This window comes from Scyliorhinus canicula, chromosome 7 (assembly GCF_902713615.1).
Source record: "Scyliorhinus canicula chromosome 7, sScyCan1.1, whole genome shotgun sequence".
Taxonomy (NCBI): Eukaryota; Metazoa; Chordata; class Chondrichthyes; order Carcharhiniformes; family Scyliorhinidae; genus Scyliorhinus; species Scyliorhinus canicula.
Window position 1 is genome coordinate 116,372,195 of NC_052152.1, and position 24,050 is coordinate 116,396,244.

The 24,050-nt window shown below is 48.5% G+C and overlaps 1 protein-coding gene across 1 annotated transcript in view; it reads left to right on the top strand.

Moving 5' to 3' along the window:
• Window positions 1–23,525, top strand: part of grk1a (G protein-coupled receptor kinase 1 a) — a 105,871-nt gene extending 82,346 nt beyond the window's left edge. Inside the window, exons 3-7 of the mRNA XM_038802753.1 lie at window positions 4,405–4,562; window positions 14,468–14,551; window positions 15,117–15,241; window positions 18,527–18,728; window positions 21,964–23,525. Of these exons, the coding sequence (XP_038658681.1) occupies window positions 4,405–4,562; window positions 14,468–14,551; window positions 15,117–15,241; window positions 18,527–18,728; window positions 21,964–22,259 (865 nt within the window). The 3' untranslated portion in view covers window positions 22,260–23,525. The remainder of the gene's footprint in view (window positions 1–4,404; window positions 4,563–14,467; window positions 14,552–15,116; window positions 15,242–18,526; window positions 18,729–21,963) is intronic.
• Window positions 23,526–24,050: the final 525 nt, after the last annotated feature.

The window sequence follows — 24,050 nt, forward strand, 5'->3', positions numbered from 1 at the left end:
CAAGGTCACATGACTACAGCAAGCCAGATAGATCAATTAGTTTTGCTACATTGTAAAACCCAAATATGTTCCTTTTCATAATTAATAAAAGATCTAAACACAGCTCATTGTTAATTTTTAGAGCAATAAAATGGAAAAGCCGAGAGATTATGTTAAACATATGAAGACTTTGGTTAGACCACATAGAATGCTGTGCAGAATTCTGGTCTCCATATTATATGAAGGATATCGAAGCACTGGAAAAATTGCAAAAAATAATTTAGAAAGATGAAAGGAACTGAACTGAGGGATTACAGCCATCAGGAAGACTTAACTGGCGGGAACTTTTCTACAGAAGAGACTAATACGTGACCTGGTAGAGATCTTTAAAATGATGAAGAAGTTTGATGGAATAATGATAGAGTAGGTATTTCCATTTCATGGGGGGGGGGGGGGAGACTCCAAGACAAGGGCCACAGAGGAGAGGTTCCCTAACTGTGGGTCATGACTAACAAACAACTGGGGCCATGGGCTCCAAGGCAGTGATGGCGGTGATGGAGGCTCAGATTTGACAGTCCTGGGATTGTCTTTTTAAAATTCATTTATGGGAATTTGGCATCGCGGGTTGGACAGCATTTATCGGCCATCCCTAGTTGTCCTCCAGAAGGTGGTGATGAGTTGCTTTCTTAAACCGCTACAGTCCTTGATGTGTAGGTACACCCACAGTGCTGTTAGGGAGGGAGTTCCAGGACGTTGCTCCAGTGGCAGTGAAGGCAGGGCCATATATTTCCAGTCAGGATGGTGAGTAACTCCAGGTGGTGGGGTTCCCAGGTATCTGCTGCTCTTGTCCTTGTAGATGGTAGTGGATGTGGGTTTGGAAGGTGTTGTCTAAGGAACCTTGGTGAGTTACTGCAGTGCAGCTTGTAGATGGTGCACACGGCTGTTCATCAGTGGTGGAGGGTTTGAATGCTTGTGGAAGGAGGAGCAATCAAGCAGGCTGCTTTGTCCTGGGTCGTGTTGAGCTTCTTGAGTGTTGTTAACCCGTCTAGACAAGTGGAAAGTATTCCATTACACTCCTGACTTGTGCCTTGTAGATGAAGGACAGGCTTTTGGGGGATAAGGAGGTGATTATTTGCCATACGATTCCTAGCCTTTGACCTGCCCTCGTAGCCATAGTATTAATGTGACTAGTCCAGTTCAGTTTCTGAGCAATGATAACCCCCAGGATGTTGATTGTGGGGGATTCAGTGATGGTAATGCCATTGAATGACAAGAGGTGGTGCTTAGATCCTCTCTTGTAGGAGATGGTCATTGCCTGACATTTGTGCGGCGCAAATGTAACTTGCCAATTGTCAGCCCAAGCCCTATTAAACGTGCACAATCTTTTTTTGCCCATGGGCGTGGTCTAGTCCAATGATTTGGAGTCCCAATTGCTGACACCAGCAGAGCCTGCAAAATGGTAGGTGTCTTTATTGCTCTTTTTGTCTTTGAACCTCTGCTATTGAATTCTGCCTCCCCCCCCCCCCCCCCCCCCCCCCCCCCCCCCCCCCCCCCACTTTGTTACAAAACTGCTCTCCCAATTCTCCCTGTGGGCTCACACCAGGTGGGAAATATAAAAAAGAGGTCACAGCATAGAACAGTAGCACTGTCATTGTGAAAAGACAGTAGTTAACGATTCCAATAAGCTAATAAATTTAAAATGCCTGGTGCAATTGGGTAGCACCTCATCTTCCAATTAGACACTTTACAGTCTTCCAGACTTAACATCGAGCTCAACAACTTCCAACTGTGAAGTCTCTTCTCCATCTTCACCCCATTTTTATTTCTATCCATTTATTTTCATTTCTTCCATCGACCTGTCTTTCCTCACCATTGTCTCCTCTGCCCCCTCCCCACCCACTAAGGCCATTTTTTCCCTGCTTCAAGTTGTCCTTATCCCTGTTCTGCCATTAACACATTCCGACCTCTTGATCTGCCCCTATCAGCACCCTTCTTAGTCATTATCACCATTATTTACATTCCCATTGTCTTTCTCAATCTCCACTATTTGCTGGCCCTCTATCCAGTCTCACTGCTTCACCCCCCCCCCCTCCCCGCCCCCTCCTCCCACAACAGTACAAAGTTCGTCCTATTTCCAGCTCTCTCCAGCTTTGACAAAGAGCCACTCAGAAGGAAAACGTTAGCTCCCTTCCCTCTCCACAGATACTTGTCAGACCTGCTGAGATTGTCCAGCATTTTCTGTTTTTGTTTCAGGTTCCAGCATCCGCAGTAATTTGCTTTAATCTTAAATCCAATAAGGAATTCAGAGGGAATTTCTTTACATAGAACAGCAATGTTTTTGAATGAGGAATCTAGCAGCCTGAGCTAATGTTCATGTGGATATGCCAATATAGGGACTGGGGGAAGATAAATTCAGTTCATTAAATAAAAAAGCTAGCCTTGGTAATAATGGTAATTAAACTATTAGCGATTGTTGTAAAAACCCATCTGCTTCACTAATGTCCTTTAGGGAAGGAAATCTGCCATCCTTAGCTGGTCTGGCCTACCTGTGACTCCAGACCTACAGCAGTGAGGTTAACAAAGAACAAAGAAACGTACAGCATAGAAACAGGCCCTTCGGCCCTCCAAGCCTGCGCCGACCACGCTGCCCAGCTCAACTAAAAACCTTCACATTCCGGGGTCTGTATCCCTCTATTCCCATCCTATTCATGCATTTGTCAAGATGCCCCTCAAATGTCACTATTGTCCCTGCTTCCACCATCTCCACTGGCAGCGAGTTCCAGGCACCCACTACCCTCTGTGTAAAAAAACTTTCCTCGCACATCTCCTCTAAACTTTGCCCCTCGCACCTTAAACCATGTCCCCTAGTAATTGACTTTTCCACCCTGGGAAAAAGCTGCTGACTATCCACTCTGTCCATGCCCTTCATAATTTTGGAGACTTCTATCAGGGTGCCCCTCAACCTCCGTCATTCCGGTGAGAACAAATCGAGTTTTTCTAACATCTCCTCATAGCTAATACCCTCCATACCAGGCAACACCTTGGTAAACCTATTCTGTACCCTCTCCATAGCATCCACATCCTTCTGGTAATAAGTAGGACCTGTATTCTCGCCAATGCCCCCCACTGTTCTGCTGTCGATTAACCCAGAGGTAGCTGCTCCCAGTCTACTACTTTGGCCAGATCCTCCCATATTTTAATAAAATCAGCATTCCCCCAATCTAAATCCTTCCCCTACTCTGGGTAGGGGGTGTCAATGTCCATCACCAAGAGTGGCTCGGTATCATCACGATTGACTGAGTTGGCTGAATCCAGAAGGATGTAGCTGTCAGACTGGGCCTGCGGCAGGTGGAAAGGGTTAAGGCTTGTAGATTTCCCAGTCAAATGTTCAAAAGCCATGCAGCCCACTATGTTATGTTCTTCTATTCGATATAAATGTGCAATTATACGACAAGGATGGGTAAAATAATAATCCGGGTTCTTTATTTGAAGATAAGACTATATACAAATATAGGAGGCTTGAGTATACATGTTTGACTTCTCCCATCTATTGCTGTAGACTGAATATAAATTCAGCAGATACTTGAGAACCCCACCACCTGGCGTTTCTCCTCCAAGTCACTCACCATCCTGACTTGGAAACATACTGCCATTCCTTCACTGGGTCAAAATCCTGGAACTCCCTCCCTAACAGCACAGTGGGTGTGCCTACACCTCAGGGACTGCAGCGGTTCAAAAAGGCAGCTCACCACCACCTTCTGAAGGCCGATAAATCCTGGCCTAGCCAACGACATCCACAACCCTTGAAAGAATAGAAGAAAACACAGAGTACAACCTTCTTCTCGTGTGTGATATCTTGCACTGTGGCTTGTTAAGTGGATTCCCATTAATTCTACCACTAATTCTGGGTGGCTGCACTCATTCGTAATGTGGGGAACCTTCTGGTCGGGGTGACCACAGCCACAGTCTGGGGGAGTCTTTGATAGCCTGTTTGTGGAGGAGGGCTGTTGTCCTTGCATGGAGAATGTGGATCACTGTTTACAAGGGAGGTCGGAGCCTGGAGGGTTCACTGTTGGATCCCTCGCCTGATTTACTTGTCATATATAGCAGTGGTTCGAATATAGAAATCCTTGTTGCGGGGAGTAGTCGAATCAAATAACAGAGATAGATTTAAAGGGAGGCTTAAAAAACAAAATCATGAAAGAGAAACAAATGGTAGATTTTGTTGATATGGTGAGCTGAAGGAGGATAAGAGGAGGCTGATGTGGAGCACAAACAACAGGTTAGACAAGATGGGCCGAAGGGTCTGTTTTTGTGCTGAAAATTCGATACATTTCTCTGTAATCTAGTGAGTTGCGCATTCTTGAATGTTATTTTGTCAAACAATGCCTGTGCTATTGCTCCTCTCATTTGCTCTCTCTCCAGATATCACATCTACAATGTTGATGAAAACAACCCGGGTTTTGATGAGGACAGAGCTTGTTTCTACACAGCCCAAATTGTCTGTGGCATGGAGCACCTTCACCAGTGCAGGATTATTTATCGGGACCTGAAGCCAGAAAACGTGCTCCTCGATAACGAGGGTGAGCTGTCACCGGTGTGGAGGGGTGGGGAATGGTGTGTGTGGAGTTTGAACCACGGAGGAGGGTCGGGGTGGAGGAGGGTCGGGGTGGAGGAGGGTCGGGGTGGAGGAAGCTCTGGGTGGAGGAGGGTCTGGGTGGAGGAGGGTCGGGGTGGAGGAAGCTCCGGGTGGAGGAGGGTCTGGGTGGAGGAGGGTCGGGTGGAGGAGGGTCGGGGTGGAGGAAGCTCCAGGTGGAGGAGGTTCGGGTGGAGGAGGCTTGGGGTGGAGGAGGGTCGGGTGGAGGAGGCTCTGGGTGGAGGAGGCTCTGGGTGGAGGAGGCTTGGGGTGGAGGAGGGTCTGGGTGGAGGAGGGTCGGGGTGGAGGAGGCTCCGGGTGGAGGAGGCTCCGGGTGGAGGAGGCTCCGGGTGTAGGAGGGTCCGGGTGGAGGAGGGTCAGGGTGGTGGAGGGTCCGGGTGGAGGAGGCTCCGGGTGGAGGAGGCTCCGGGTGGAGGAGGGTCAGGGTGGTGGAGGGTCCGGGTGGAGGAGGCTCCGGGTGGAGGAGGGTCCGGGTGGAGGAGGCTCCGGGTGGAGGAGGCTCAGAGGAAGGAGGAGGCTCCGGGTGGAGGAGGCTCCGGGTGGAGGAGGCTCCAGGTGGAGGAGGATCCGGGTGGAGGAGGGTCAGGGTGGTGGAGGGTCCGGGTGGAGGAGGCTCCGGGTGGAGGAGGCTCCGGGTGGAGGAGGGTCTGGGTGGAGGAGGCTCCGGGTGGAGGAGGCTCAGAGGAAGGAGGAGGCTCTGGGTGGAGGAGGCTCAGAGGAAGGAGGAGGTTCCGGGTGGAGGAGGCTCCGGGTGGAGGAGGCTCCGGGTGGAGGAGGATCCGGGTGGAGGAGGGTCAGGGTGGTGGAAGGTCCGGGTGGAGGAGGCTCCGGGTGGAGGAGGGTCTGGGTGGAGGAGGTTCCAGGTGGAGGAGGCTCAGAGGAAGGAGGAGGCTCAGAGGAAGGAGGAGGTTCCGGGTGGAGGAGGCTCCGGGTGGAGGAGGCTCAGAGGAAGGAGGAGGCTCACAGTGGGAGTGCTCAGGATGGGGGTGCGCCATACGTCACTAGGACGGCCTCAGGATGTGTTACCTGAAGGCCCTCATCCAATGCTGCATCCCTGATGGGCCGAGTTCCCGACCCCGCGGTTGACATGTGGGGTGGAATTCTCCCGGGAATCGACAGGAGCGGGAATCACACCCCGCCACTCGGCGTGCCTCCCGCGCCGATCAGCGGGCCCCCCGCGGCGATTCTCCGGCCCGCGATGGGCCTAAGTCCCGCCGCTGACAGGCCAATCCTGCCGACGTGGTTTAAACCACCTTTGGTGGCGGCGGGATTGGTGGCGCGAGAGGGCCCCTGGGGTCCTGGGGGGGGGCGCAGGGTGATCGGACCCCGGGGGGTGTCCCTAAGGTGGCCTGGCCCGTGATCAGGGCCCACCGGTCGGCGGCCAGGCCAGTGCCGTGGGGACACTCTTTTTCTTCCGCCGCCGCCACGGCCTCCACCATTTCTTTTTCATAAATTTAGAGTATCCAATTAATTTTTTCCAATTAAGGGGCAATTTAGCGTGGCCAATCCACCTAATCTGCATATTTTTGGATTGTGGGGGCTATACACACGCAAACACGGGGAGAATGTGCAAACTCCACACGGACAGTGACCCAGAGTTGGGATTGAACCTGGGACCTTGACGCTGTGAGGCAACAGGGCTAACCCACTGCGCCACCGTGCTGCCCCTCGGCCTCCACCATAGCGGAGGCGGAAGAGACCCCCCCTACCGCACATGCGCCGGTGGTGACGTCAGCGGCCGCTGACGCTCCGGCGCATGCGCGGACTCACGCCGGCCGGCAAAGGCCTTTCGGCCAGCCCCGACGCTGGCCGGCGTTGCGCCAAAGGCCGTTTGCACCAGTCGGCAGGGCGGGAGCCACTCCAGGGCAGGCCTAGCCCCTAAAGGTGTGGAGAATTCCTTTGGGGAAGCCCGACGTCAGAATGGTTGGCACCACTGCGCTATGCCGGGACACCCCGTCCCGTCGGGTAGGGGAGAATTTCGCCCGTGGTCTCAGCAGTCGGGAACTTGGCGTGGCGGCTGCGGACTGTGTGCAGCGCCGCCAACAGTCGGGCGGGAGCCGTGCTGCTGGCCGGGTGGGGTGTCGACGAGGGCAGCGGGGACTGGTGGGAGGCGGCCTGAGGGAGGCGGGGGGGGTGTCCAAGGGGGCAGTATTTGAAAAGTCGGGCACGTGCACGGCCGGCACCATGTTGTACGCGCGTCCGCTGCATGTCATCGCCGTGCGCATGCACAAACACGGACCCAGCAATTCGCCCGGCATTTATATGGGAAGGCCGTGCATTTTTTGTGGCGCGGCTGCGCAATGTTTCCCGCAGAAAACGTCACAGATCCTCTGGACATAGCCCCAAAATCGGAGAGTTCAGCCCAAGGTCTACACTCCTTCACTGCCCCACCCACAAATCTCCTCTCCCAACTCCTATCCTTTAATTCAGGGGTGGGCAAACTTTTACGTGCAAGGGCTACATTCAGAAATTCACAATTTTAAAAGGGCCGCATAGTATATTAATTAATAGTCCCGGTTGTAACCAATTAGCGTGCGGCATATACCTCAGCGCTTCCCCCAGCGGCATCCTGCCTTTAGCCCTCTTTTTCAACTTTTCAAAAATGACGCTTCACCCGATTATGATTCTGGGCGCCTCATATTGAACATAGAACAGTACAGCACAGAACAGGCCCTTCGGCCCTCTATGTTGTGCCGAGTAACGATCACCCTACTCAAGTCAACGTATCCACCCTATACCCGCAACCCAACAGCACCCCCCCCCCCCCCCAATTAACCTTATTTAAAAAAAAAAAAAATTTTTTAAAAAATTTTTATGACTTGATCTTGGTGGGCCGCATAAAGACCTTTGGCGGGCCGTAGTTTGCCCACCCCTGCTCTAATTCAACCCCTAAATCTCACTACAATTCTCTGAAAGGACAGGTTGATGTTAGTAATGACCCAGTACCTTCCCCTGCTCTAGGCTCCAGTCCCATTATTAATTAAAATGTGGCTCCAGGCACGACTTGCCCCATCATTCAGACACAAGATATGAACCCCCATGGCCACTTCCACATCACTCAAATTCAAATTTCTACAATCTTCGCTCTGGCACAGCTCAGATTTGAGAAACTAGCAAGAGTCATCCAGACTCGAAATGTGAGCTCCATTCTCTCCCCGCAGGTGCTGTCAGACCTGCTGAGATTATCCAGTATTTCCCGCTTGTGTTTCAGATTGCAGCATCCGCAGTAATTTGCTTTTATTAGATTTGAGAAAGTTGATCCTCCTCCGACATCTTTATTCACCCTGACCAGATAAGGGTACCCTGAAGAGCAACAACACAGACTTTAATATAATGAAATGTCCCATTGGAACAACAATGTAAGACACTGAGACACAAAAGGAGAGATTAGATCTGATGACCAAAAGCTTGTCAGAGTTGTGGGTTTTAAGGAGAGTCTTTAAAGAACGAAAGTGAGGTCGAGAGACGGAGATGTGTAGGGAGCGAATTCCAGAGCCTGGGACCGAGGAAACTCAAGGTGTGATTATATTCAGAGATATTCCAGAGGCCACAATTAGGGCGACTCAGCGATCTTGGAGTATAATGGAGGAGATTACAGAGGTAGGGAGAGGAGAGGCCCTGAAGGGATTTGAAAATGAGAATTTTAAAATTGAGGTGCAGTTTAACTGGGAGTCAATGTAAAGGGAACAGGATTGTCGTGATTCAGGACGTGGGCAGCAGGGTTTTAGATGAGCTCAGGTTTATGGAGGGGAGAATGTGGGAGCATAGCAAGGAGAAGGTTGGAATAGTCGGGTCTGGAGTAAACAAAGAAATGGATGAGGGTTTCAGCAGCAGGTGTGCTGCCACGGGGGTGGAAGCGGACCCTTCGTACAATCTACATTTTATAGAGCAGCCATCCTGTCACCATGTCACCCACCCTCCCAGCCACCCTCTAACCCACCCAGTCACTGTGTCACCCACCCACCTGCCCAGCTACCCTCCAACACACCCAGTGTCAACAACCCAGTCGCCCACCCACAACCCAGTCACCCAGTCACTCGCCCAGCCACCCACCCACAACCCAGTCACTCGCCCAGCCACCCACCCACAACCCAGCCACTCGCCCACAACGCAGTCACTCGCCCACAATGCAGTCACTCGCCCAGCCACCCACCCACAACCCAGTCACTCGCCCACAACGCAGTCACTCGCCCAGCCACCCACCCACAACCCAGTCACTCGCCCACAACGCAGTCACTCGCCCAGCCACCCACCCACAACGCAGTCACTCGCCCAGTCACCCACCCACAACGCAGTCACTCGCCCAGCCACCCACCCACAACCCAGTCACTTGCCCACAACCCAGTCACTCGCCCAGTCACCCACCCACAACCCAGTCACTCGCCCAGCTACCCACCCACAACCCAGTCACTCGCCCAGCCACCCACCCACAACCCAGTCACTCGCCCAGCCACCCACCCACAACCCAGTCACTCGCCCACAACCCAGTCACTCGCCCAGTCACCCACCCACAACCCAGTCACTCGCCCAGCCACCCACCCACAACCCAGTCACCCACCCACAACCCAGTCACTTGCCCACAACCCAGTCACTCGCCCAGTCACCCACCCACAACCCAGTCACTCGCCCACAACCCAGTCACTCGCCCAGTCACCCACCCACAACCCAGTCACCCACCCACAACCCAGTCACTCGCCCAGTCACCCACCCACAACCCAGTCACTCGCCCAGCCACCCACCCACAACCCAGCCACCCACCCACAACCCAGTCACTCGCCCAGTCACCCACCCACAACCCAGTCACTCGCCCAGTCACCCACCCACAACACAGTCACTCGCCCAGTCACCCACCCACAACCCAGTCACTCGCCCAGTCACCCACCCACAACCCAGTCACTCGCCCAGTCACCCACCCACAACCCAGTCACTCGCCCAGTCACCCACCCACAACGCAGTCACTCGCCCAGTCACCCACCCACAACGCAGTCACTTGCCCAGTCACTCGCCCAGTCACTCATTCATCCACCCAATCACTTGCCCAGTCACTCAGTCACATGCCCAGTCACATGCCCAGTCACTCATGCACCTGCCCATTACACATCCAGTCACTAATGCACCCACCCAGTCACTCGTCCATTCACCCGCCCAGTCTGTTGCCCTGTCACTTGTCTGGTCACTTACTCACTCGCCCAGTCTTTCGCCCAGTCTCTCGCCCAGTCTCTCACCCAGTCACTTGTCTAGTCACTTATTCACCTGCCTAGTCACCCTCCCAGTCAGTCATTCACCCACCCAGTCACTCCCCTAGTCACTCGCACAGTCAGCCATTCATCCGCCGAGTCACTCATTCACCTGCCCAGTCACCCATCCAGTCAGTCATCCACCCACCTAGTCATCCACCCACAACCCAGTCACTCGCCCAGTCATTCATTCACCCGCCCAGTCACCCTCCCAGTCAGTCATTCACCCTCCCAGTCACTCGCCCAATCACCCGTCCAGTCACTCATTCACCCATCCAGTGACCCTCCCAGTCAGTCATTCACCCACTCAGTCACTTGCCCAGTCACTCATTCACTCACCCAGTCAGTCAATCACTCACCCAGTCTCCCGCCCAGTCACCCGATATTACTGGTACTGGGTGAAAATGCGCTTGTGGTTTACTGATGTTTTTAAGAAGGTAATGGAACTAAATTTTAGCAAGGAATGATCCTATTAATGAATTTAGAACATTGAAATTGAATAGCTGATTTGAACCGTCTATGAAATGAAATAGAATGAAGGCTGATCCAGTGAGTCTGACTGATCAGCAAAGTGTCAAATGGCAACTGCTACCTCCAGCTGAAATGTGACAAAGAGAGATTTACATTTATTTAGCATCTTTCACAACTTTGTGACATTCCCAAGTGTTTTATAGCCAATAATTAACTTTTGTAGTTGGTTGCAATGTAATAACATAACAGCCAATGTGCATGCAGCAAGATCCTAGAAGCAGCAATGAGATTGTCATGGAAATTATAATAAAGACAAATGCTTTGAGCTTTGTTTCAGGAAATTTATTTGACACAAATTTGCAGAGTGGGCCATGTTTGGCTAAATAGCCATTCCACAGTACTCTGAATAATACAGTTGAAAATCATTATATTTATAGTGTGAAATAAACAGCTATAAAGAAATAAAACTTTGGGAACATACGCAAAAGAAAATACAAATGTTTTGCACTTAGTTTAAAAATAATTCTCGTACACCTTTATTATCCTTCGGGAGGACAATGTGCTATCATAATAAGGCCAAGAACAAAATATTAAGCAGTATCTTTTTCTGTCACCTGATGTTCTAAATTTTGTTCAGAAGCTGTGTTAAGAAGAATATAGTAAAACAATCCTATCATGTTTTAAAGTGCCAATTTCTTTAATAGCAACTAGATATTGATGTATGCTCTAAGTGGGCAACGGATCCTAACATTAATTTCCCTTACACAGAGATGGATTACTGTATAATGGGTTTGAGGTGTTGGCTGAGGGAGAAATATTGACCCAAGGACAGAGGAGAGCTGCCGACCTCTTCTCCAAATAGAAAGGGAGCAACGTGCAGGCACCAGACAGTGACTTAAAAACACAGAACACACCCAAATCAACTTTCCAAACTCTCCTTGTGCTAATGTGAGGAGTTCAGGATGTTGGGAAATAGGCCTCACGATAGCATGGTGGTTAGCATCAATGCTTCACAGCTCCAGGGTCCCAGGTTCGGTTCCCGGCTGGGTCACTGTCTGTGTGGAGTCTGCACGTCCTCCCCGTGTGTGCGTGGGTTTCCTCCGGGTGCTCCGGTTTCCTCCCACAGTCCAAAGATGTGCGGATTAGGTGGATTGGCCATGCTAAATTGCCCGTAGTGTAAAGGTTAATGGGGGGGTTGTTGGGTTAGGGGTATGTGGGTTTAAGTGGGGTGATCATTGCTCGGCACAACATCGAGGGCCGAAGGGCCTGTTCTGTGCTGTACTGTTCTATGTCTATGTTTAATAGGAGAGAGAATCTGCAAAACTGGCTTGATGACCAAAGACAAAGGGTGGCTGTGGAGGGTTTTTTTTCAAACTGGAGCCTGTGACCAGCGGTGTGCCTCAGGGATCAGTACTGGGTCCACTGTTATTTGTTACTTCTATGAATGTTTTTGGATGAGAATTTAGGAGGCATGGTTAGCAAGTTTGCAGATGACACCAAGATTGGTGGCATGATGGACAGTGAAGAAGGTTATCTAGGATTGCAACAGAATCTTCATCAATTGGGGCAGTGGCCGATGATTGGCAGGTGGAGTTTAATTGAGATAAATGTGAGGCGATGCATTTTGGGAGATCGAATCGGGGCGGGACCTACTCAGTTAATGGCAGGGTGTTGGGGAGAGTGTTGGACGGAATTGAAACTGAGTTCTGGAGACTGTGATATGCTTCAAGGAAAAGTCTTTATTGTTTCCCATGCATGTGGGAGACAGAGGGAGCTCGGCCCTGAACGATGCCCCGAGTCCGTGTTTCTCCCAGATTGTACATCGCAAGGTCAGTTATACTGTTCGATGTCGCAACGTTCCATATTGATATGGTAATTGTTTACTGAATACAGATAGTTTGAAAAACTTCGCAAAACCTAATACTTCAAAAAAAATTATTTTATTTATTTATTAGATTACACAATTATTTTTTCCAATTAAGGGGCAATTTAGTGTGGCCAATCCACCTACTCTGCACATCTTTGGGTTGTGGGGGCGAAAACCCATTCGAGTACGGGGAGAATGTGCAAACTCCTCACAGTGACCCAGGGCCGGGATCGAACCTGGGGCCTCAGCGCCGTGAGGCAGCTGTGCTAACCACTATGCCATCGTGCTGCCCTTCAAAACCTAATACTGATTTGTTTTACTGGATGGTTCACATAATCTTGTTAAGTACAGACATTGTTTGAAACAGTACCGATAATCACATCTCCGAACGAGCTCTGGCCCTCAGTTAGCATGTCAAAAGGAAGTTTCAGTTATGAGGAGGTGTTAACGGCCTTCCCTACCTGAATGTCCGAGGATAATGATCTTTCTTGGAATCTGGCTGCCTCCATGTGGTATCCCTGATTGTGTTGCTAAGGTTTCTCAGACTTTTGCCATTGTGGATGCTGATGGCCTGTGTTGATTGCTGCCTGCCTGGATGTCTGAGTTAACCCTTCCCTGTTTTTTAGTGACGTCTGACTTGCTTTTGTGTATTTGTGCCTTTAATTGTACGATTTAGACAGAATGTGAACAGACATGGGAATAAATATATATATATATATATATATAAAAGCATGGTCACCGATATTCCTACAACAAGAGTTTTAAAACAAAGATATCAGGGAGTACAGGTTCATAGCTCCTTGAAAGCGGAGCCACAGGTTGACAGGGTGGTGAAGAAGGCATTCAGCTTGCAAGGTTTCATTGGTCAGAACATTGAATACAGGAGTTGGGATGTCTTGCTGAAGTTGTACAAGACATTAGTAAGGCCATACTTGGAATACTGTATACAGTTCTGGTCACCCTTTGTAGAGAGGATATTATTAAACTAGAAAGAGTGCAGAAAAGATGTATAAGATGCTACTGGGACTTCATGGGCGGAATTCTCAAACTCACGACGGGGCGGAGAATAGCGGGCGGCGTAAATTTTTACGGCCACACTGGTCCGACGCCCTCCCGCTATTCTTCCCCCCCCCCACGCCCGCCTCCCGACACGAATCGCTGCCCGACGTTTTTTTACGGCGAGCAGCGATTCTCCCCTGGCCGATGGGCCGATTTCCAAGGTCTTTACGACCGTTTTTATGAACGTAAATCACACCTGGTCTGACCGTTCGTAAAAACGACCGTAAAGTCCCGATCTGGGGAACCATGGCACCGATTGGCACGGCAGTACCACGGCCGTGCCAAGGGTGCCATGGGCCCGCGATCGGTGCCCACCGATCGCGGGCAGCGGGTACTTACCCTGCGCACTCTTTCTCCTTCCGCCGCCCCGCTGTATCCATTCACGGGGAGCAGAATCGTTTCCCGGTCGGGGGGGCGGAGGCTGGCGTCAAACTCGCCCGTTTTTGACGCCAGCCTCACGATTTCTCGCGGGTGCGGAGAATCACGCCCCATAGTTTGAGTTATGAGAGGCTGGATAGACTGGGACTTTTTTTCCCTGGAGCCTGGTAGCTTAAGGATGAGTTTATAGAGGTCTATAAAATAATGAGGGGCATAGATTTTTTAAAAAAAATTTAGAGTACCCAATTCATCTTTCCAATTAAGGAACAATTTAGCGTGGCCAATCCATCAACACTGCACATCTTTGGGTTGTGGGGGCGAAACCCACGCAAACACTGGGAGAATGTGCAAATTCCACACGGACAGTGACCCAGGGCCGGGATCGAACCTGGGATCTCGGCGTCGTGAGGCAGTAATGCTAACCACTGTGCCACTGTGCTGCCCCATGAGGGGCCTAGATAAGGTCAACACCTTTTCCCAAAGGTGGGACAATCTAAAACTAGAGGGAATAGGTTTAAGGTGATAGGGGAGAGATACAAAAGGATCCAGAGGGCAATTTGTTCCACACAGAAGATGGTAAGTGCCTTGAATGAGCTGCCAGAGGCAGTAGAAGAGGCGGGTACAATTTTGTCTTTTAAGAAGCATTTAGACAGTTATTTGGGAAAGATGGTTATAGAAGACGATGGGCCAAATATGGGCAAGTGGGACTAGCTTAGTGGTAAAAGCTGGGAGGCATGGACAAGTTGGGCTGAAGATCCTGTTTCCATGCTGTAAACCTCTATGACTCTAACAGTTCTGTTGTAACTGGTTATGTTTCAGGTCATGTGAGAATCTCTGACCTTGGACTCGCTGTGGAATTGGCCGATGATCAAACCAGGATCAAAGGTTATGCAGGAACTCCAGGTGCACACCATAATTCCTCTGCAGTGGGAATGCAGGAGAGCAGGGAGAGGGAGAGAGAGAGGGTGGAAGAGGAAGGGCAAGAGATGGAGGGGAGAGGGGGTAGTTGGACAAGAGGGAGACAGATGGTGAAGAGGAGAGGAGGAAGAGAGAGAGAGATGGAAGGAAAGAGAGAGAGAGAGAGAAGCGGAGAGAGATGGGGGAGAGATGGAGAGGGTGAGAGATCGGATCAGGGGAGGAAAAGGGAGGGAGGGGAGAGAGGGAGTGGTAGAGACAGAGGGAAGGTGAGAGGGAGATGGAGAGGGAGGAGATGAAGGGAAAGAGGGAGAGCGCAGGGGAGCGAGATGAGGGAGGGTGGGAGACAGAAAGAGTGAGACATCATGAGAGCAGGAGAGAAAAGGAGAGAGAGCAGTAGGAAATAGAGAGAAAGGGAGAGTGAAGAGACAGGGAGGAGTGGTGTGGGGTTTGGTGTGTGTGGGTGCCACGTTTCCAGATCTTTCTGGGGTTTTTTTTGAGTTTCAGCAGTTTGATTTCCATTGGGTAATGTTCCGTTATGTTTCAATTTCAGGTTTCATGGCACCAGAGTTGCTTAAAGGTTTGGAGTACGATTACTCTGTCGATTATTTTACATTGGGAGTCACATTGTATGAGATGATTGCAGCCAAGGGGCCATTCAGATATCGGGGGGAACATGTAAGGACACTTTAAGATATTCTTTAGTTAACCCTGTGTCATGGGAGTGTCCCTTTAAGAAATGTTTTGTCTTATCACATGGTTTCAGTGATGCCATTGTGTGGGTGGAGCTGGGCTGTGGCTGTGAGGGTTTTACTTTCGCTTTGGTTTGGGGCTGTTTTGTGGCTCTGAGTGTTTTGCTTTCATTTTCGCATTTGGCTGCTGAACTCAGACAGAAGTCTTGTCCTTTCTCTCTCTGCATTTTAAAAGCTATTTCCAGATTACTTGATAACTTGAAAATAAATAATTGTTATCTGGAAGGAATTCAAACCTGCTGTTTTGGAAAGGACACAACAGCATCTAAACCAGGTATTGAGTGCTGTGTGCTGGGCCACACCTTTGAAAGGGGTTTCCTGGTTTATGGGATCTTGTTATTAAATTGGAACAGCTAATGGGATAAATTTATTAAGGGTTATATACAGAGTATTGTAACTATGTGGGGTATTTATGCTTGTAGTTGATAAAAATTCCTACTGAGTGTGTTTATAAAAATGTTTACTAAATTCTTAAAATAAACGCTTCTGTTGGATAACACCTGAAAGGCAGGCTCTTGTGTTCCTCATAACCAAAATCAATAAACAGTTGTAGGTCAGGTGAACTCCATGATATACTTTTGAGTTTTCTAAACCCTGGCCTATAACACCTGCTACATAAAACCCTGTTACTTACAAACCTCCATTACCCACAACACGTTATACAGAAATCCCCGTTTGCATAACCCCTATTCCACACATCCCGTAATACAGAAACTCCAGTTACACACAACCCTCATTATTTAGAAACTTCAATGTGTTCGTGATTTGAATGCCACATTTCTGACTGCCTCTCCTGCCCCATAGCTGTTGACTCTCTTGTTGATCAAGAGTGTATCTAACTCAGCCTTGAATATCTTCAATGACCCAACATCCACTGTTCTCAGAGGTAGAGAAATCCAAAGGTTGAATGACCCTCTGAGAGAAGAAATTCCTCCTCGTTTCTAACTGCCGTGATTTTAGTCCTTATTTCAAGAATAATCAGTACACAAGTAAACATTGCAACTGTCCTTTATTGCTTCAGCAATCGAACAAAAAGTATGGATCCTGTGATCCCATAATGCACTGGTTTGCAAGTACAGTAAGACATACAACACATTCCTCCCCCTTCTCAGAAATGTCTGTTTAACAGAACATTTTCTGAATTGTGGAAATGGATAGACTGCCTTAAGGTTCACCTTAACTATTTAGTTCCATGGCATGAGCCGGGATTCTCCAAAATCCCGGCCAAGTGTTGACGCTGGCGTCAAACCGGCACGAGTGACGCCGGTGTCAATGGAGCTCCAGACCCAGGCATTCACCCCTTCCTCGGGGCTAGAACAGTGGCGGAGTGCTGTGCGAAAGCCGGCGTGCCACAGCCCGCGTAGGTCCGCGCGTGCGCTAGCCACGGCTGGCACGGGTCCGCGCATGCGCGTCACGGCCATCGCCGCACCGGCCCCCGGGCAATATGGCGGAGCCCTACAGGGGCATGACGCGGAGGAACGTAGGCCTCCCCCGGAATGAGCCCGCCAGCTGATCAGTTGCCTCCGATCGTGGGCCTGGCCATTATGGAACCCTGCCGGAGTTGGCTCCCCCTGCCCCCACGAGGTCGCCCCCGCAGCCAGAATGCCGTGGTTCCGCCGGGTAGGACCATACGCAAATGAAGCCGGCGGGACTCGCAGGAACTTGGCGGGCACTCGGCCCGTTGAGCCTGGAGAATCGCCGGGGTGGTGCTTTTAATGGCCCCCGACCGGCACTGCGGCGACCATGCCGCCGCGATTGCCGGTGATTCTCTGGTCGCCCGGCATTGGAGCGGCGTGGCTGCTATAACACAGATGGTGCTATTCCCAACTCATGCTATCTCTTGCTCTGCCGAGTGCCTTTACATTATAATATATGCAGGTACATATCGCATCTCCCTTTCTTTTCAAAAAAACTCCTTCCCTGTAACTATACAATTTTTTTAATTTCCTGTCCCTCCTTCCCCAACATCAAGTCTCTGACTTTATGAATTCAGACGGTCTCAAGTCTTGATGGTTCTTCTACACCTCGGCCATGTGGGAGAATGGTAGTAGTACTCTGTTCCTCTTTGTTAACAAGTTGTCCGTTTTTCCACAAACTGTGGGTTGCCCCATTCCTTCCCTGGGGAATGTGCACTACATTCATTCCTAGACTGGGATCTCGTTTTCTGTTTCCTTCGTGTCTGTCATGTTATTGTCGACCCGTACATTTGGCAAATGGAACCTTCACTTCAGCTTGTATCAACTTCAGCAAAATACTTGTTCGCTATTTGACTTTCAAACCTTTTTGCAAACACATGAATCTTTTCATTCAGCTTGCCTTTTCTATCTTCTAGTGGTTTGCGCTTCAGTGACAGGTTTACATTTTCCAACCTAATTTCTGGCCCTTCTTTTTCTGCCTGCTACAGATCTTTGTCCTTTCTTTTGGCTTCACTGTTGGCCAGGTCTGTCTCTCCAAGTGTTGATTTTTTACGGTTCAGTAATTCTCCTGCTGTGCTCTTTCTTGGATCTTTCATTGCCCTCCTTTTGGGTTCTTTTGTCGCCTCCTTCTGTTCCTTAATCTATAGAATCAATACAGTGCAGAAGGAGGCCATTCGACCCAACGAGTCTGCAACGACCCTCCAAAAGGGCATCCCACCCAGGCCTACTCCCCTACCATATCCCCCTAACCCCACCTAACCTTTTGACACTAAGGAGCAATGTAGCATGGCCAATCCACCTAAACCAAAACCCATTGGACACTAAGGGGCAATTTAGCATGGCCAAACCATGTAACCTGTACGTCTTCGGACTGTGGGAGGAAACTGGAGCACCTGGAGGAAACCCTTCGCAGACATGGGGAGAAAGTGCAAACTCCAAACAGTCACCTGAGGTCGGAATTGAACCCAGGTCCCTGGCGCTGTGAGGCAGCAGTGCTATCCACTGCATCACATTGGGGTAAACAAGGAAAAACTGTTTCCGATGTTGGATGGGTCAGAAAGCAATGCCACATGGGGAAACGTTAATTTTTACCACATAAGTTGCTGTGATTTGTAATGGGCAGCCTCAAAGATTGAATAATAGCTTTCTGAAGAGCATTGAATAAATACTGGAAGGGTAAAATATTACAGAGACATAGGGAAACACCACAGGAGTGGGAATCATTGGTACCTCTGTCAAAGATGGATTATGTTGTAATATTGCACAATTATCTCGGTTTTCTGTCCTGTCACCAGGTTGAGAACAAGGAGGTGAAGCGGCGGATTTTGAATGACCCGGTGACTTATAGTGAAAAGTTCAGCGAGCCGAGCAAATTATTTTGTGAGGCCTTGCTGGAGAAAGATCCTGAAAAACGCCTTGGATTCAAGAATGACGGTTGCGATGAAATAAAGGCCCATCCTTTCTTTAAGAATATTAACTGGAGAAAACTTGAAGCTGGTAAAGTATAAAAATCAACTTCTTTAATTCTGCAATTTTGTGAGGCATTGGGATCACATTTTTGTGAGAGCCCTAGTCCAGAACTTCCTCCAATAATATTCCAAAATACGGTTCAGAATCTATCCTGTGAATGTCGGACTGTTTCGCATTCCCACCTTGACACCAGCCCACATTTGTGTTAACTGAGGCAAGAGCTGCCAAGGATACAATTTGCGTTTTCTTATTAAAGGCTCAAGAAATGAAGACAATTCAGAATGATGGTACAGCAAAGATGTCAGGAATGTGTGTGGGCGTATGGGTATATGGAACCAGACATCCCAGCTATGATAGTGGGAGAATGACTATATTGGACTTTCTCAGTTTTGGCACTAGTTAATGAGCACTTTTCCGGGTCAAATGGATTGTGTATGTATGCATCTGAATTCAATGCCTACATCAGTGACGAGTGCTCCTTCTGGTTTTATCAGAATGCAAGAGCATTTCAGGGGGAGTTAAGTGTCAACCACATTGCTGTGGGTCTGTAGCCAGAAATAGCCCAGATTGGATAAGGACGACGGATTTCTCTTCTTGGAGAATATTAGAACTCTAGAGCAATAGAAAACTTTTGGCGCAGAAAGAGGTGTTTATGTCTGTGCCAACTGAAAAGAAACTAGCTGTACCATTCTAATCTTACCTTTCAGCTCCTGGTCCATAGGCTTACGGGCTCCAGCACCTCGAGTGCAGATCCAGGTACCCTTTCAATGAGTTGAGAATTTCTGCCTCAACCACCAATCCGAGCAGTGAATTCCAGATACCCACCACTCTCTGGGTGAAAAAACGTTTCCTAATTATTAAGAGCCCAAACATTCCTAATTCTTGGGTTCTTAATAAGTCCAAAGATGTGCAGGTTAGGTGGATTGGCCATATTAAATTGCCCCTTAGTGTCCAAAAGGATAGCTGAGGTTACGGGGATAGGGTGGGGATGTGGGCCAAGGTAGGGTGCTCTTTCGGAGGGTCGGTGCAGACTCATTGGGTCGAATGACTTCTTTCTGAATTGTAGGGATTCTATGGTCCTATGATTCTAATATCCCCTCCGATCTGTCTGCCAATCACCTTTAAGCTGTACACTCTGGTAATTTACCCCTCCCCTAGCAGAAACAAACCTTTCCTGTTTATTCTATCTAATGGTACCAGAGTTTTTTTTTTTCCGAAAGCCAATTGCTTCCAGGGGCTCATTTAGCACAGGGCTAAATAGCTGGCTTTGAAAGTAGGCCAAGGCAGGCCAGTGGTGCAAGTTCGATTCCCATACCAGCCTCCCCGAACGGGCGCTGGAATGTGGCGACTCGGGGAGTTTCACAGTAACTTCATTTGAAGCCTATTTGTAACAATAAGCGATTTTCATTTCATTTTTTCAATGGGCACTAGATGTGGGAAAGCTTTTTATTACAGATTTATTGAATTAACACACTCCACAAATTCACAAGCTGCTGAGGTACGACAAGAGCTTCCATCTCTGGATTATTAATCCACAGGTTTTATTTTACTAGCCCAGTAAGCATAACTGCTAGGCTACTGTACCTGGGCGGACCGGGGAAACCTTCACCTCAGCAGCCCTCGCCTTGTCTTCATTGGGGTTCAGTGTACACCCTGATCCGAACTCCCTCCTGGCTCAGGCAGCAATTTTTTTTTTTTAATATAAATTTCGAGTACCCAATTCTTTTTTTCCCCATTTAAGGGACAATTTAGCGTGGCCAATCCACCTACCTTCACATCTTTGGGTTGTGTGGGTGGGACCCACACAGACACGGGTGGAATGTGCAAACTTCTCACGGATAGTGACCTGCAGCCAGCATCTCAGAGCTGTGAGCTCAGGCAGCAGTGCTATCCACGTATTTCCTGGTCTATTCCACATCCTTGGGGAGCACAGCCCCCCGTCCCATCCTGAGAACAAAGCGGCAATTGCTGCCTGTCAAAGGTCATTGTGCAACCACCACTTTCCCGCCAGGTAAACGGGATGTAAATAGGAGTCAGCCAGGATTTTCCCGGAGTAACCACTACTTACTGGGCCTGAGCACAAATCTGGGCAGCGAGCGTCACGATGGTCAATCTTGTCCTAAATGAAATAAAAACAAAAATTTAGAAAATGCTGGTGTGTGTGTGTGGGAGGGGGGGGGGGGGGGGGGGGGGGCGGCGGGAGAGCAGGGATGGATTTCAGCAGCTCTGGCATCATCTGAGGAGAGATAAACTGGGGGCTGGATTCTCCGCCCCGCCGCACCACATTTCCGTCCCAACCCGCCAGCGGGATTCTCCGTTACGCCGGCCGGTCAATGGGGTTTCCTATTGTTGGGGCAGGCCCATGCCGTCGGGAAACCCCCGGGTGCTGGCAAAACGGAGAAACCTGCCCAGGGTCTGGAGGCATCTGTGGAGAGAGGAACAGAGTTTTTGAGTCCAATAGTCAAATCCATGGCCTTGAATCCTTAACTTTGTTTTTCTCTCCACAGATGCTGCAGACCTATTGAGGTTTTCCAGCATATTGTTTTTATTTCAGATTTCCAGCATCTGCAGTATTTTGCTTTTATTACCTATATCTGTCTGTTAAATAGCAGCTGAAGTTATTAGATACAGCTCAGTGTCAAGATCCTAATGGATATATAGTTTGTAACACTCCTATCGAGGTCAGATCATTGAGCACAAGATTCAGCCCTAGGCCTTAATTGAATGGGAATTGTTGGCAGGAAATGGCCTGGCATCACAATTGCAGACAATAAGGTTTGCAGCTGTGGTGTGGTGTTCTGTACAAGACGTTTAACAATATCCACATATAAATGTATTTTCATTGTATTTATATTGTGCACAGAATAAAGACACAAAGACATAAAGACACATTTATATAACATCTGAGAAATGTCTCAAGGTAACTCCCACAAATTGCTTTAGAATTGCAGTCCCTGTTGCTATGTGGGCTAAATCCCAGCAGCTAAATGTTACACAGCGAGCCTCCACAATAGCAGTTCCAATTGTTTCACTTGTTGGTGCTGGTTGAAGGGGCAGTGGACCAGAAAACTGGGAGGACTCCCTCCAATGGAACTTAGGAATCTTCAGCGAGCCCAGACCAAAAGCTCTGGTAATCAGGGTAGCACTCTCTCAGAGTTGTACGGGACTCTCATTCGAAACGGGAAGTGTAAGATTTTCAACAGGAAAACCATGAGGTGTATTAATGTTGATCACTGTTGACTTTTTGCCTGGTCCCTTGCAGGTATACTCCTACCTCCTTTTACGCCAGACTCTAAAACAGTGTATGCAAAAGACATTCAAGATGTGGGCGCTTTCTCAACTGTGAAAGGCATTAACCTTGAAGACGCAGACAAAGTTTTTTTTGATGAATTTGCAACTGGTAACATCCCTATCCCGTGGCAAGAGGAGATGATCGAAACTGGCATCTTTGACGAGCTCAATGTGTGGGGGGTTAATGGTGTATTACCAAATGATCTAAGGAGAGAATCCATTCTGGAGGCACCACCCTCCAAATCAGGAGTGTGTTCCATTTCTTAAACGGGCAAATACATTGTTGCAGGTTCTACATTTTAAGGAATAGCGGGCTAAAATATACAAATTGAAGCATAAGTCAACAGATCCTGTTAAAAGTTTGACGTCTCTGTAATACTGTAGTGAGCCTCAGGCATTGTTTGTTAAATTGTCAGATCCTAATCCTAGTATTAGTTTAAACTAATCACTGGGCACACGGGCCAATCAGGAACATTGGCAAAATATTGTGGCCCAATCCCAGCAGCCGTGATGGTCAATTTCATCCATTAATCCCATCTTGGCTTCTTTATTGCTCACTCCATGTTTCCTCTAAGGCTTGCTCTAAACTGTGGGCCATCCTCTTTACCTCCCCCCAAGTCCTTTAACTTCATGCTCTCTATTGTGAGAATGAATCCCAGCAACATCACAAAGATCGTTACCAGAATGCCAGTATGGGTGGTGGGTTTGGGGTGATATTTTCAGTCTCCGTTTTATCAAGGAACCTTATCATTCAAAGATTTCAAAAACAATCCTGTTGTACAAAAGATAAGTTTTGACGGTAAATAGCCTGGCAACATTTTAATAGATTGTTTAAAATCTCTGCTTTACTTGGAAGAACAATGTTTTAATTAAAAGCCTCAATCTGGATTTAAAGCAGATAAATTAATACATTTTTTAAAAATTTAGGAATTCAGGAAGTGTTTTTTACACGCAAACCTGAAGTAATGTTGTATACAATCGTTTCATTCCAAGAATTGCTTTGGGAAGCGATTACTACAGCTAGGGTTAGAGACAATGTGCATGATTAAATATATGTCTGAAGACTTTCCATATCTGTATCATTCTTGTAATCTTAGAGGTCTGAGGTTTGGAATTCTGGCTAATGTTATAGCCCGTATCTCACCGGCTCTCCTACATGTCTAGTGAGACTCCGATCTCGAGCCGAAATGGATTATCTTTGCCCTTGTTGGACGACAGTTGGCTGGAGGAATGAAAGACTGTCACAATCAGGGGAATCAAATTACTGAGATCAAATGGTAGTGGATAATGCAAGATCATTCAATGTGGTCAGAGGGCAGTTGTAATTAGATAGATTACTTGCCCACTTATTAAGATTAATTTATTTGTTATAATGGATTAATAAAATGTGGAGGGCATAATTAAAACCAAATACAATAGGAAGGCATTGAATTCTAAAGCACTGTAAATCTTTTGTATTTCTATGGAAGACAGAGAGTGATGTGTCTATGTTAAAAGGACTTCTGACCTTCAATAAAAGCTATTCTGCATGGACCAATTGTATATTATATTTCAAAGAGTAGAACTTAAAGATTGTCGAAAATTCACCGTCGTTACTCTATTCAAAACTGATAGAAGCTGCAGGAATCTTCAGGCTAGTTCAATGGCAGGTGCTCCATTTGGTTTTATTCCTTTTCAACCTTTTGGTGGGAGTTTAGTCGAGTTGCGTGACTTGCTGGGCCATTGCGGAGGACAGTTCAAACTCACCCATATTGCTGTGTATCTGCAGTCACATGTAGGCCAGACCGGGTATGGACAGCATATTTCATACCCTGAAGATTAGCGAACCAGGTGGGTTATGACAATCTGGTAGTTTCTGGCCATTTTAACTGAGAAGATAGCTTTTTATCCTCGGTTTATTAATTTATTGCTTGAATTCAAATCCCACCAGTCGCCATGGTGAGGTAAACTGGTGTCTCCTTGCCCCATATCTTACTTGTCCAGGAACAGTACCATTATGCGACCATCGCCACACATTCACATCATGCAAGGTTAAATGGGATCATATTTGGAGCGGGA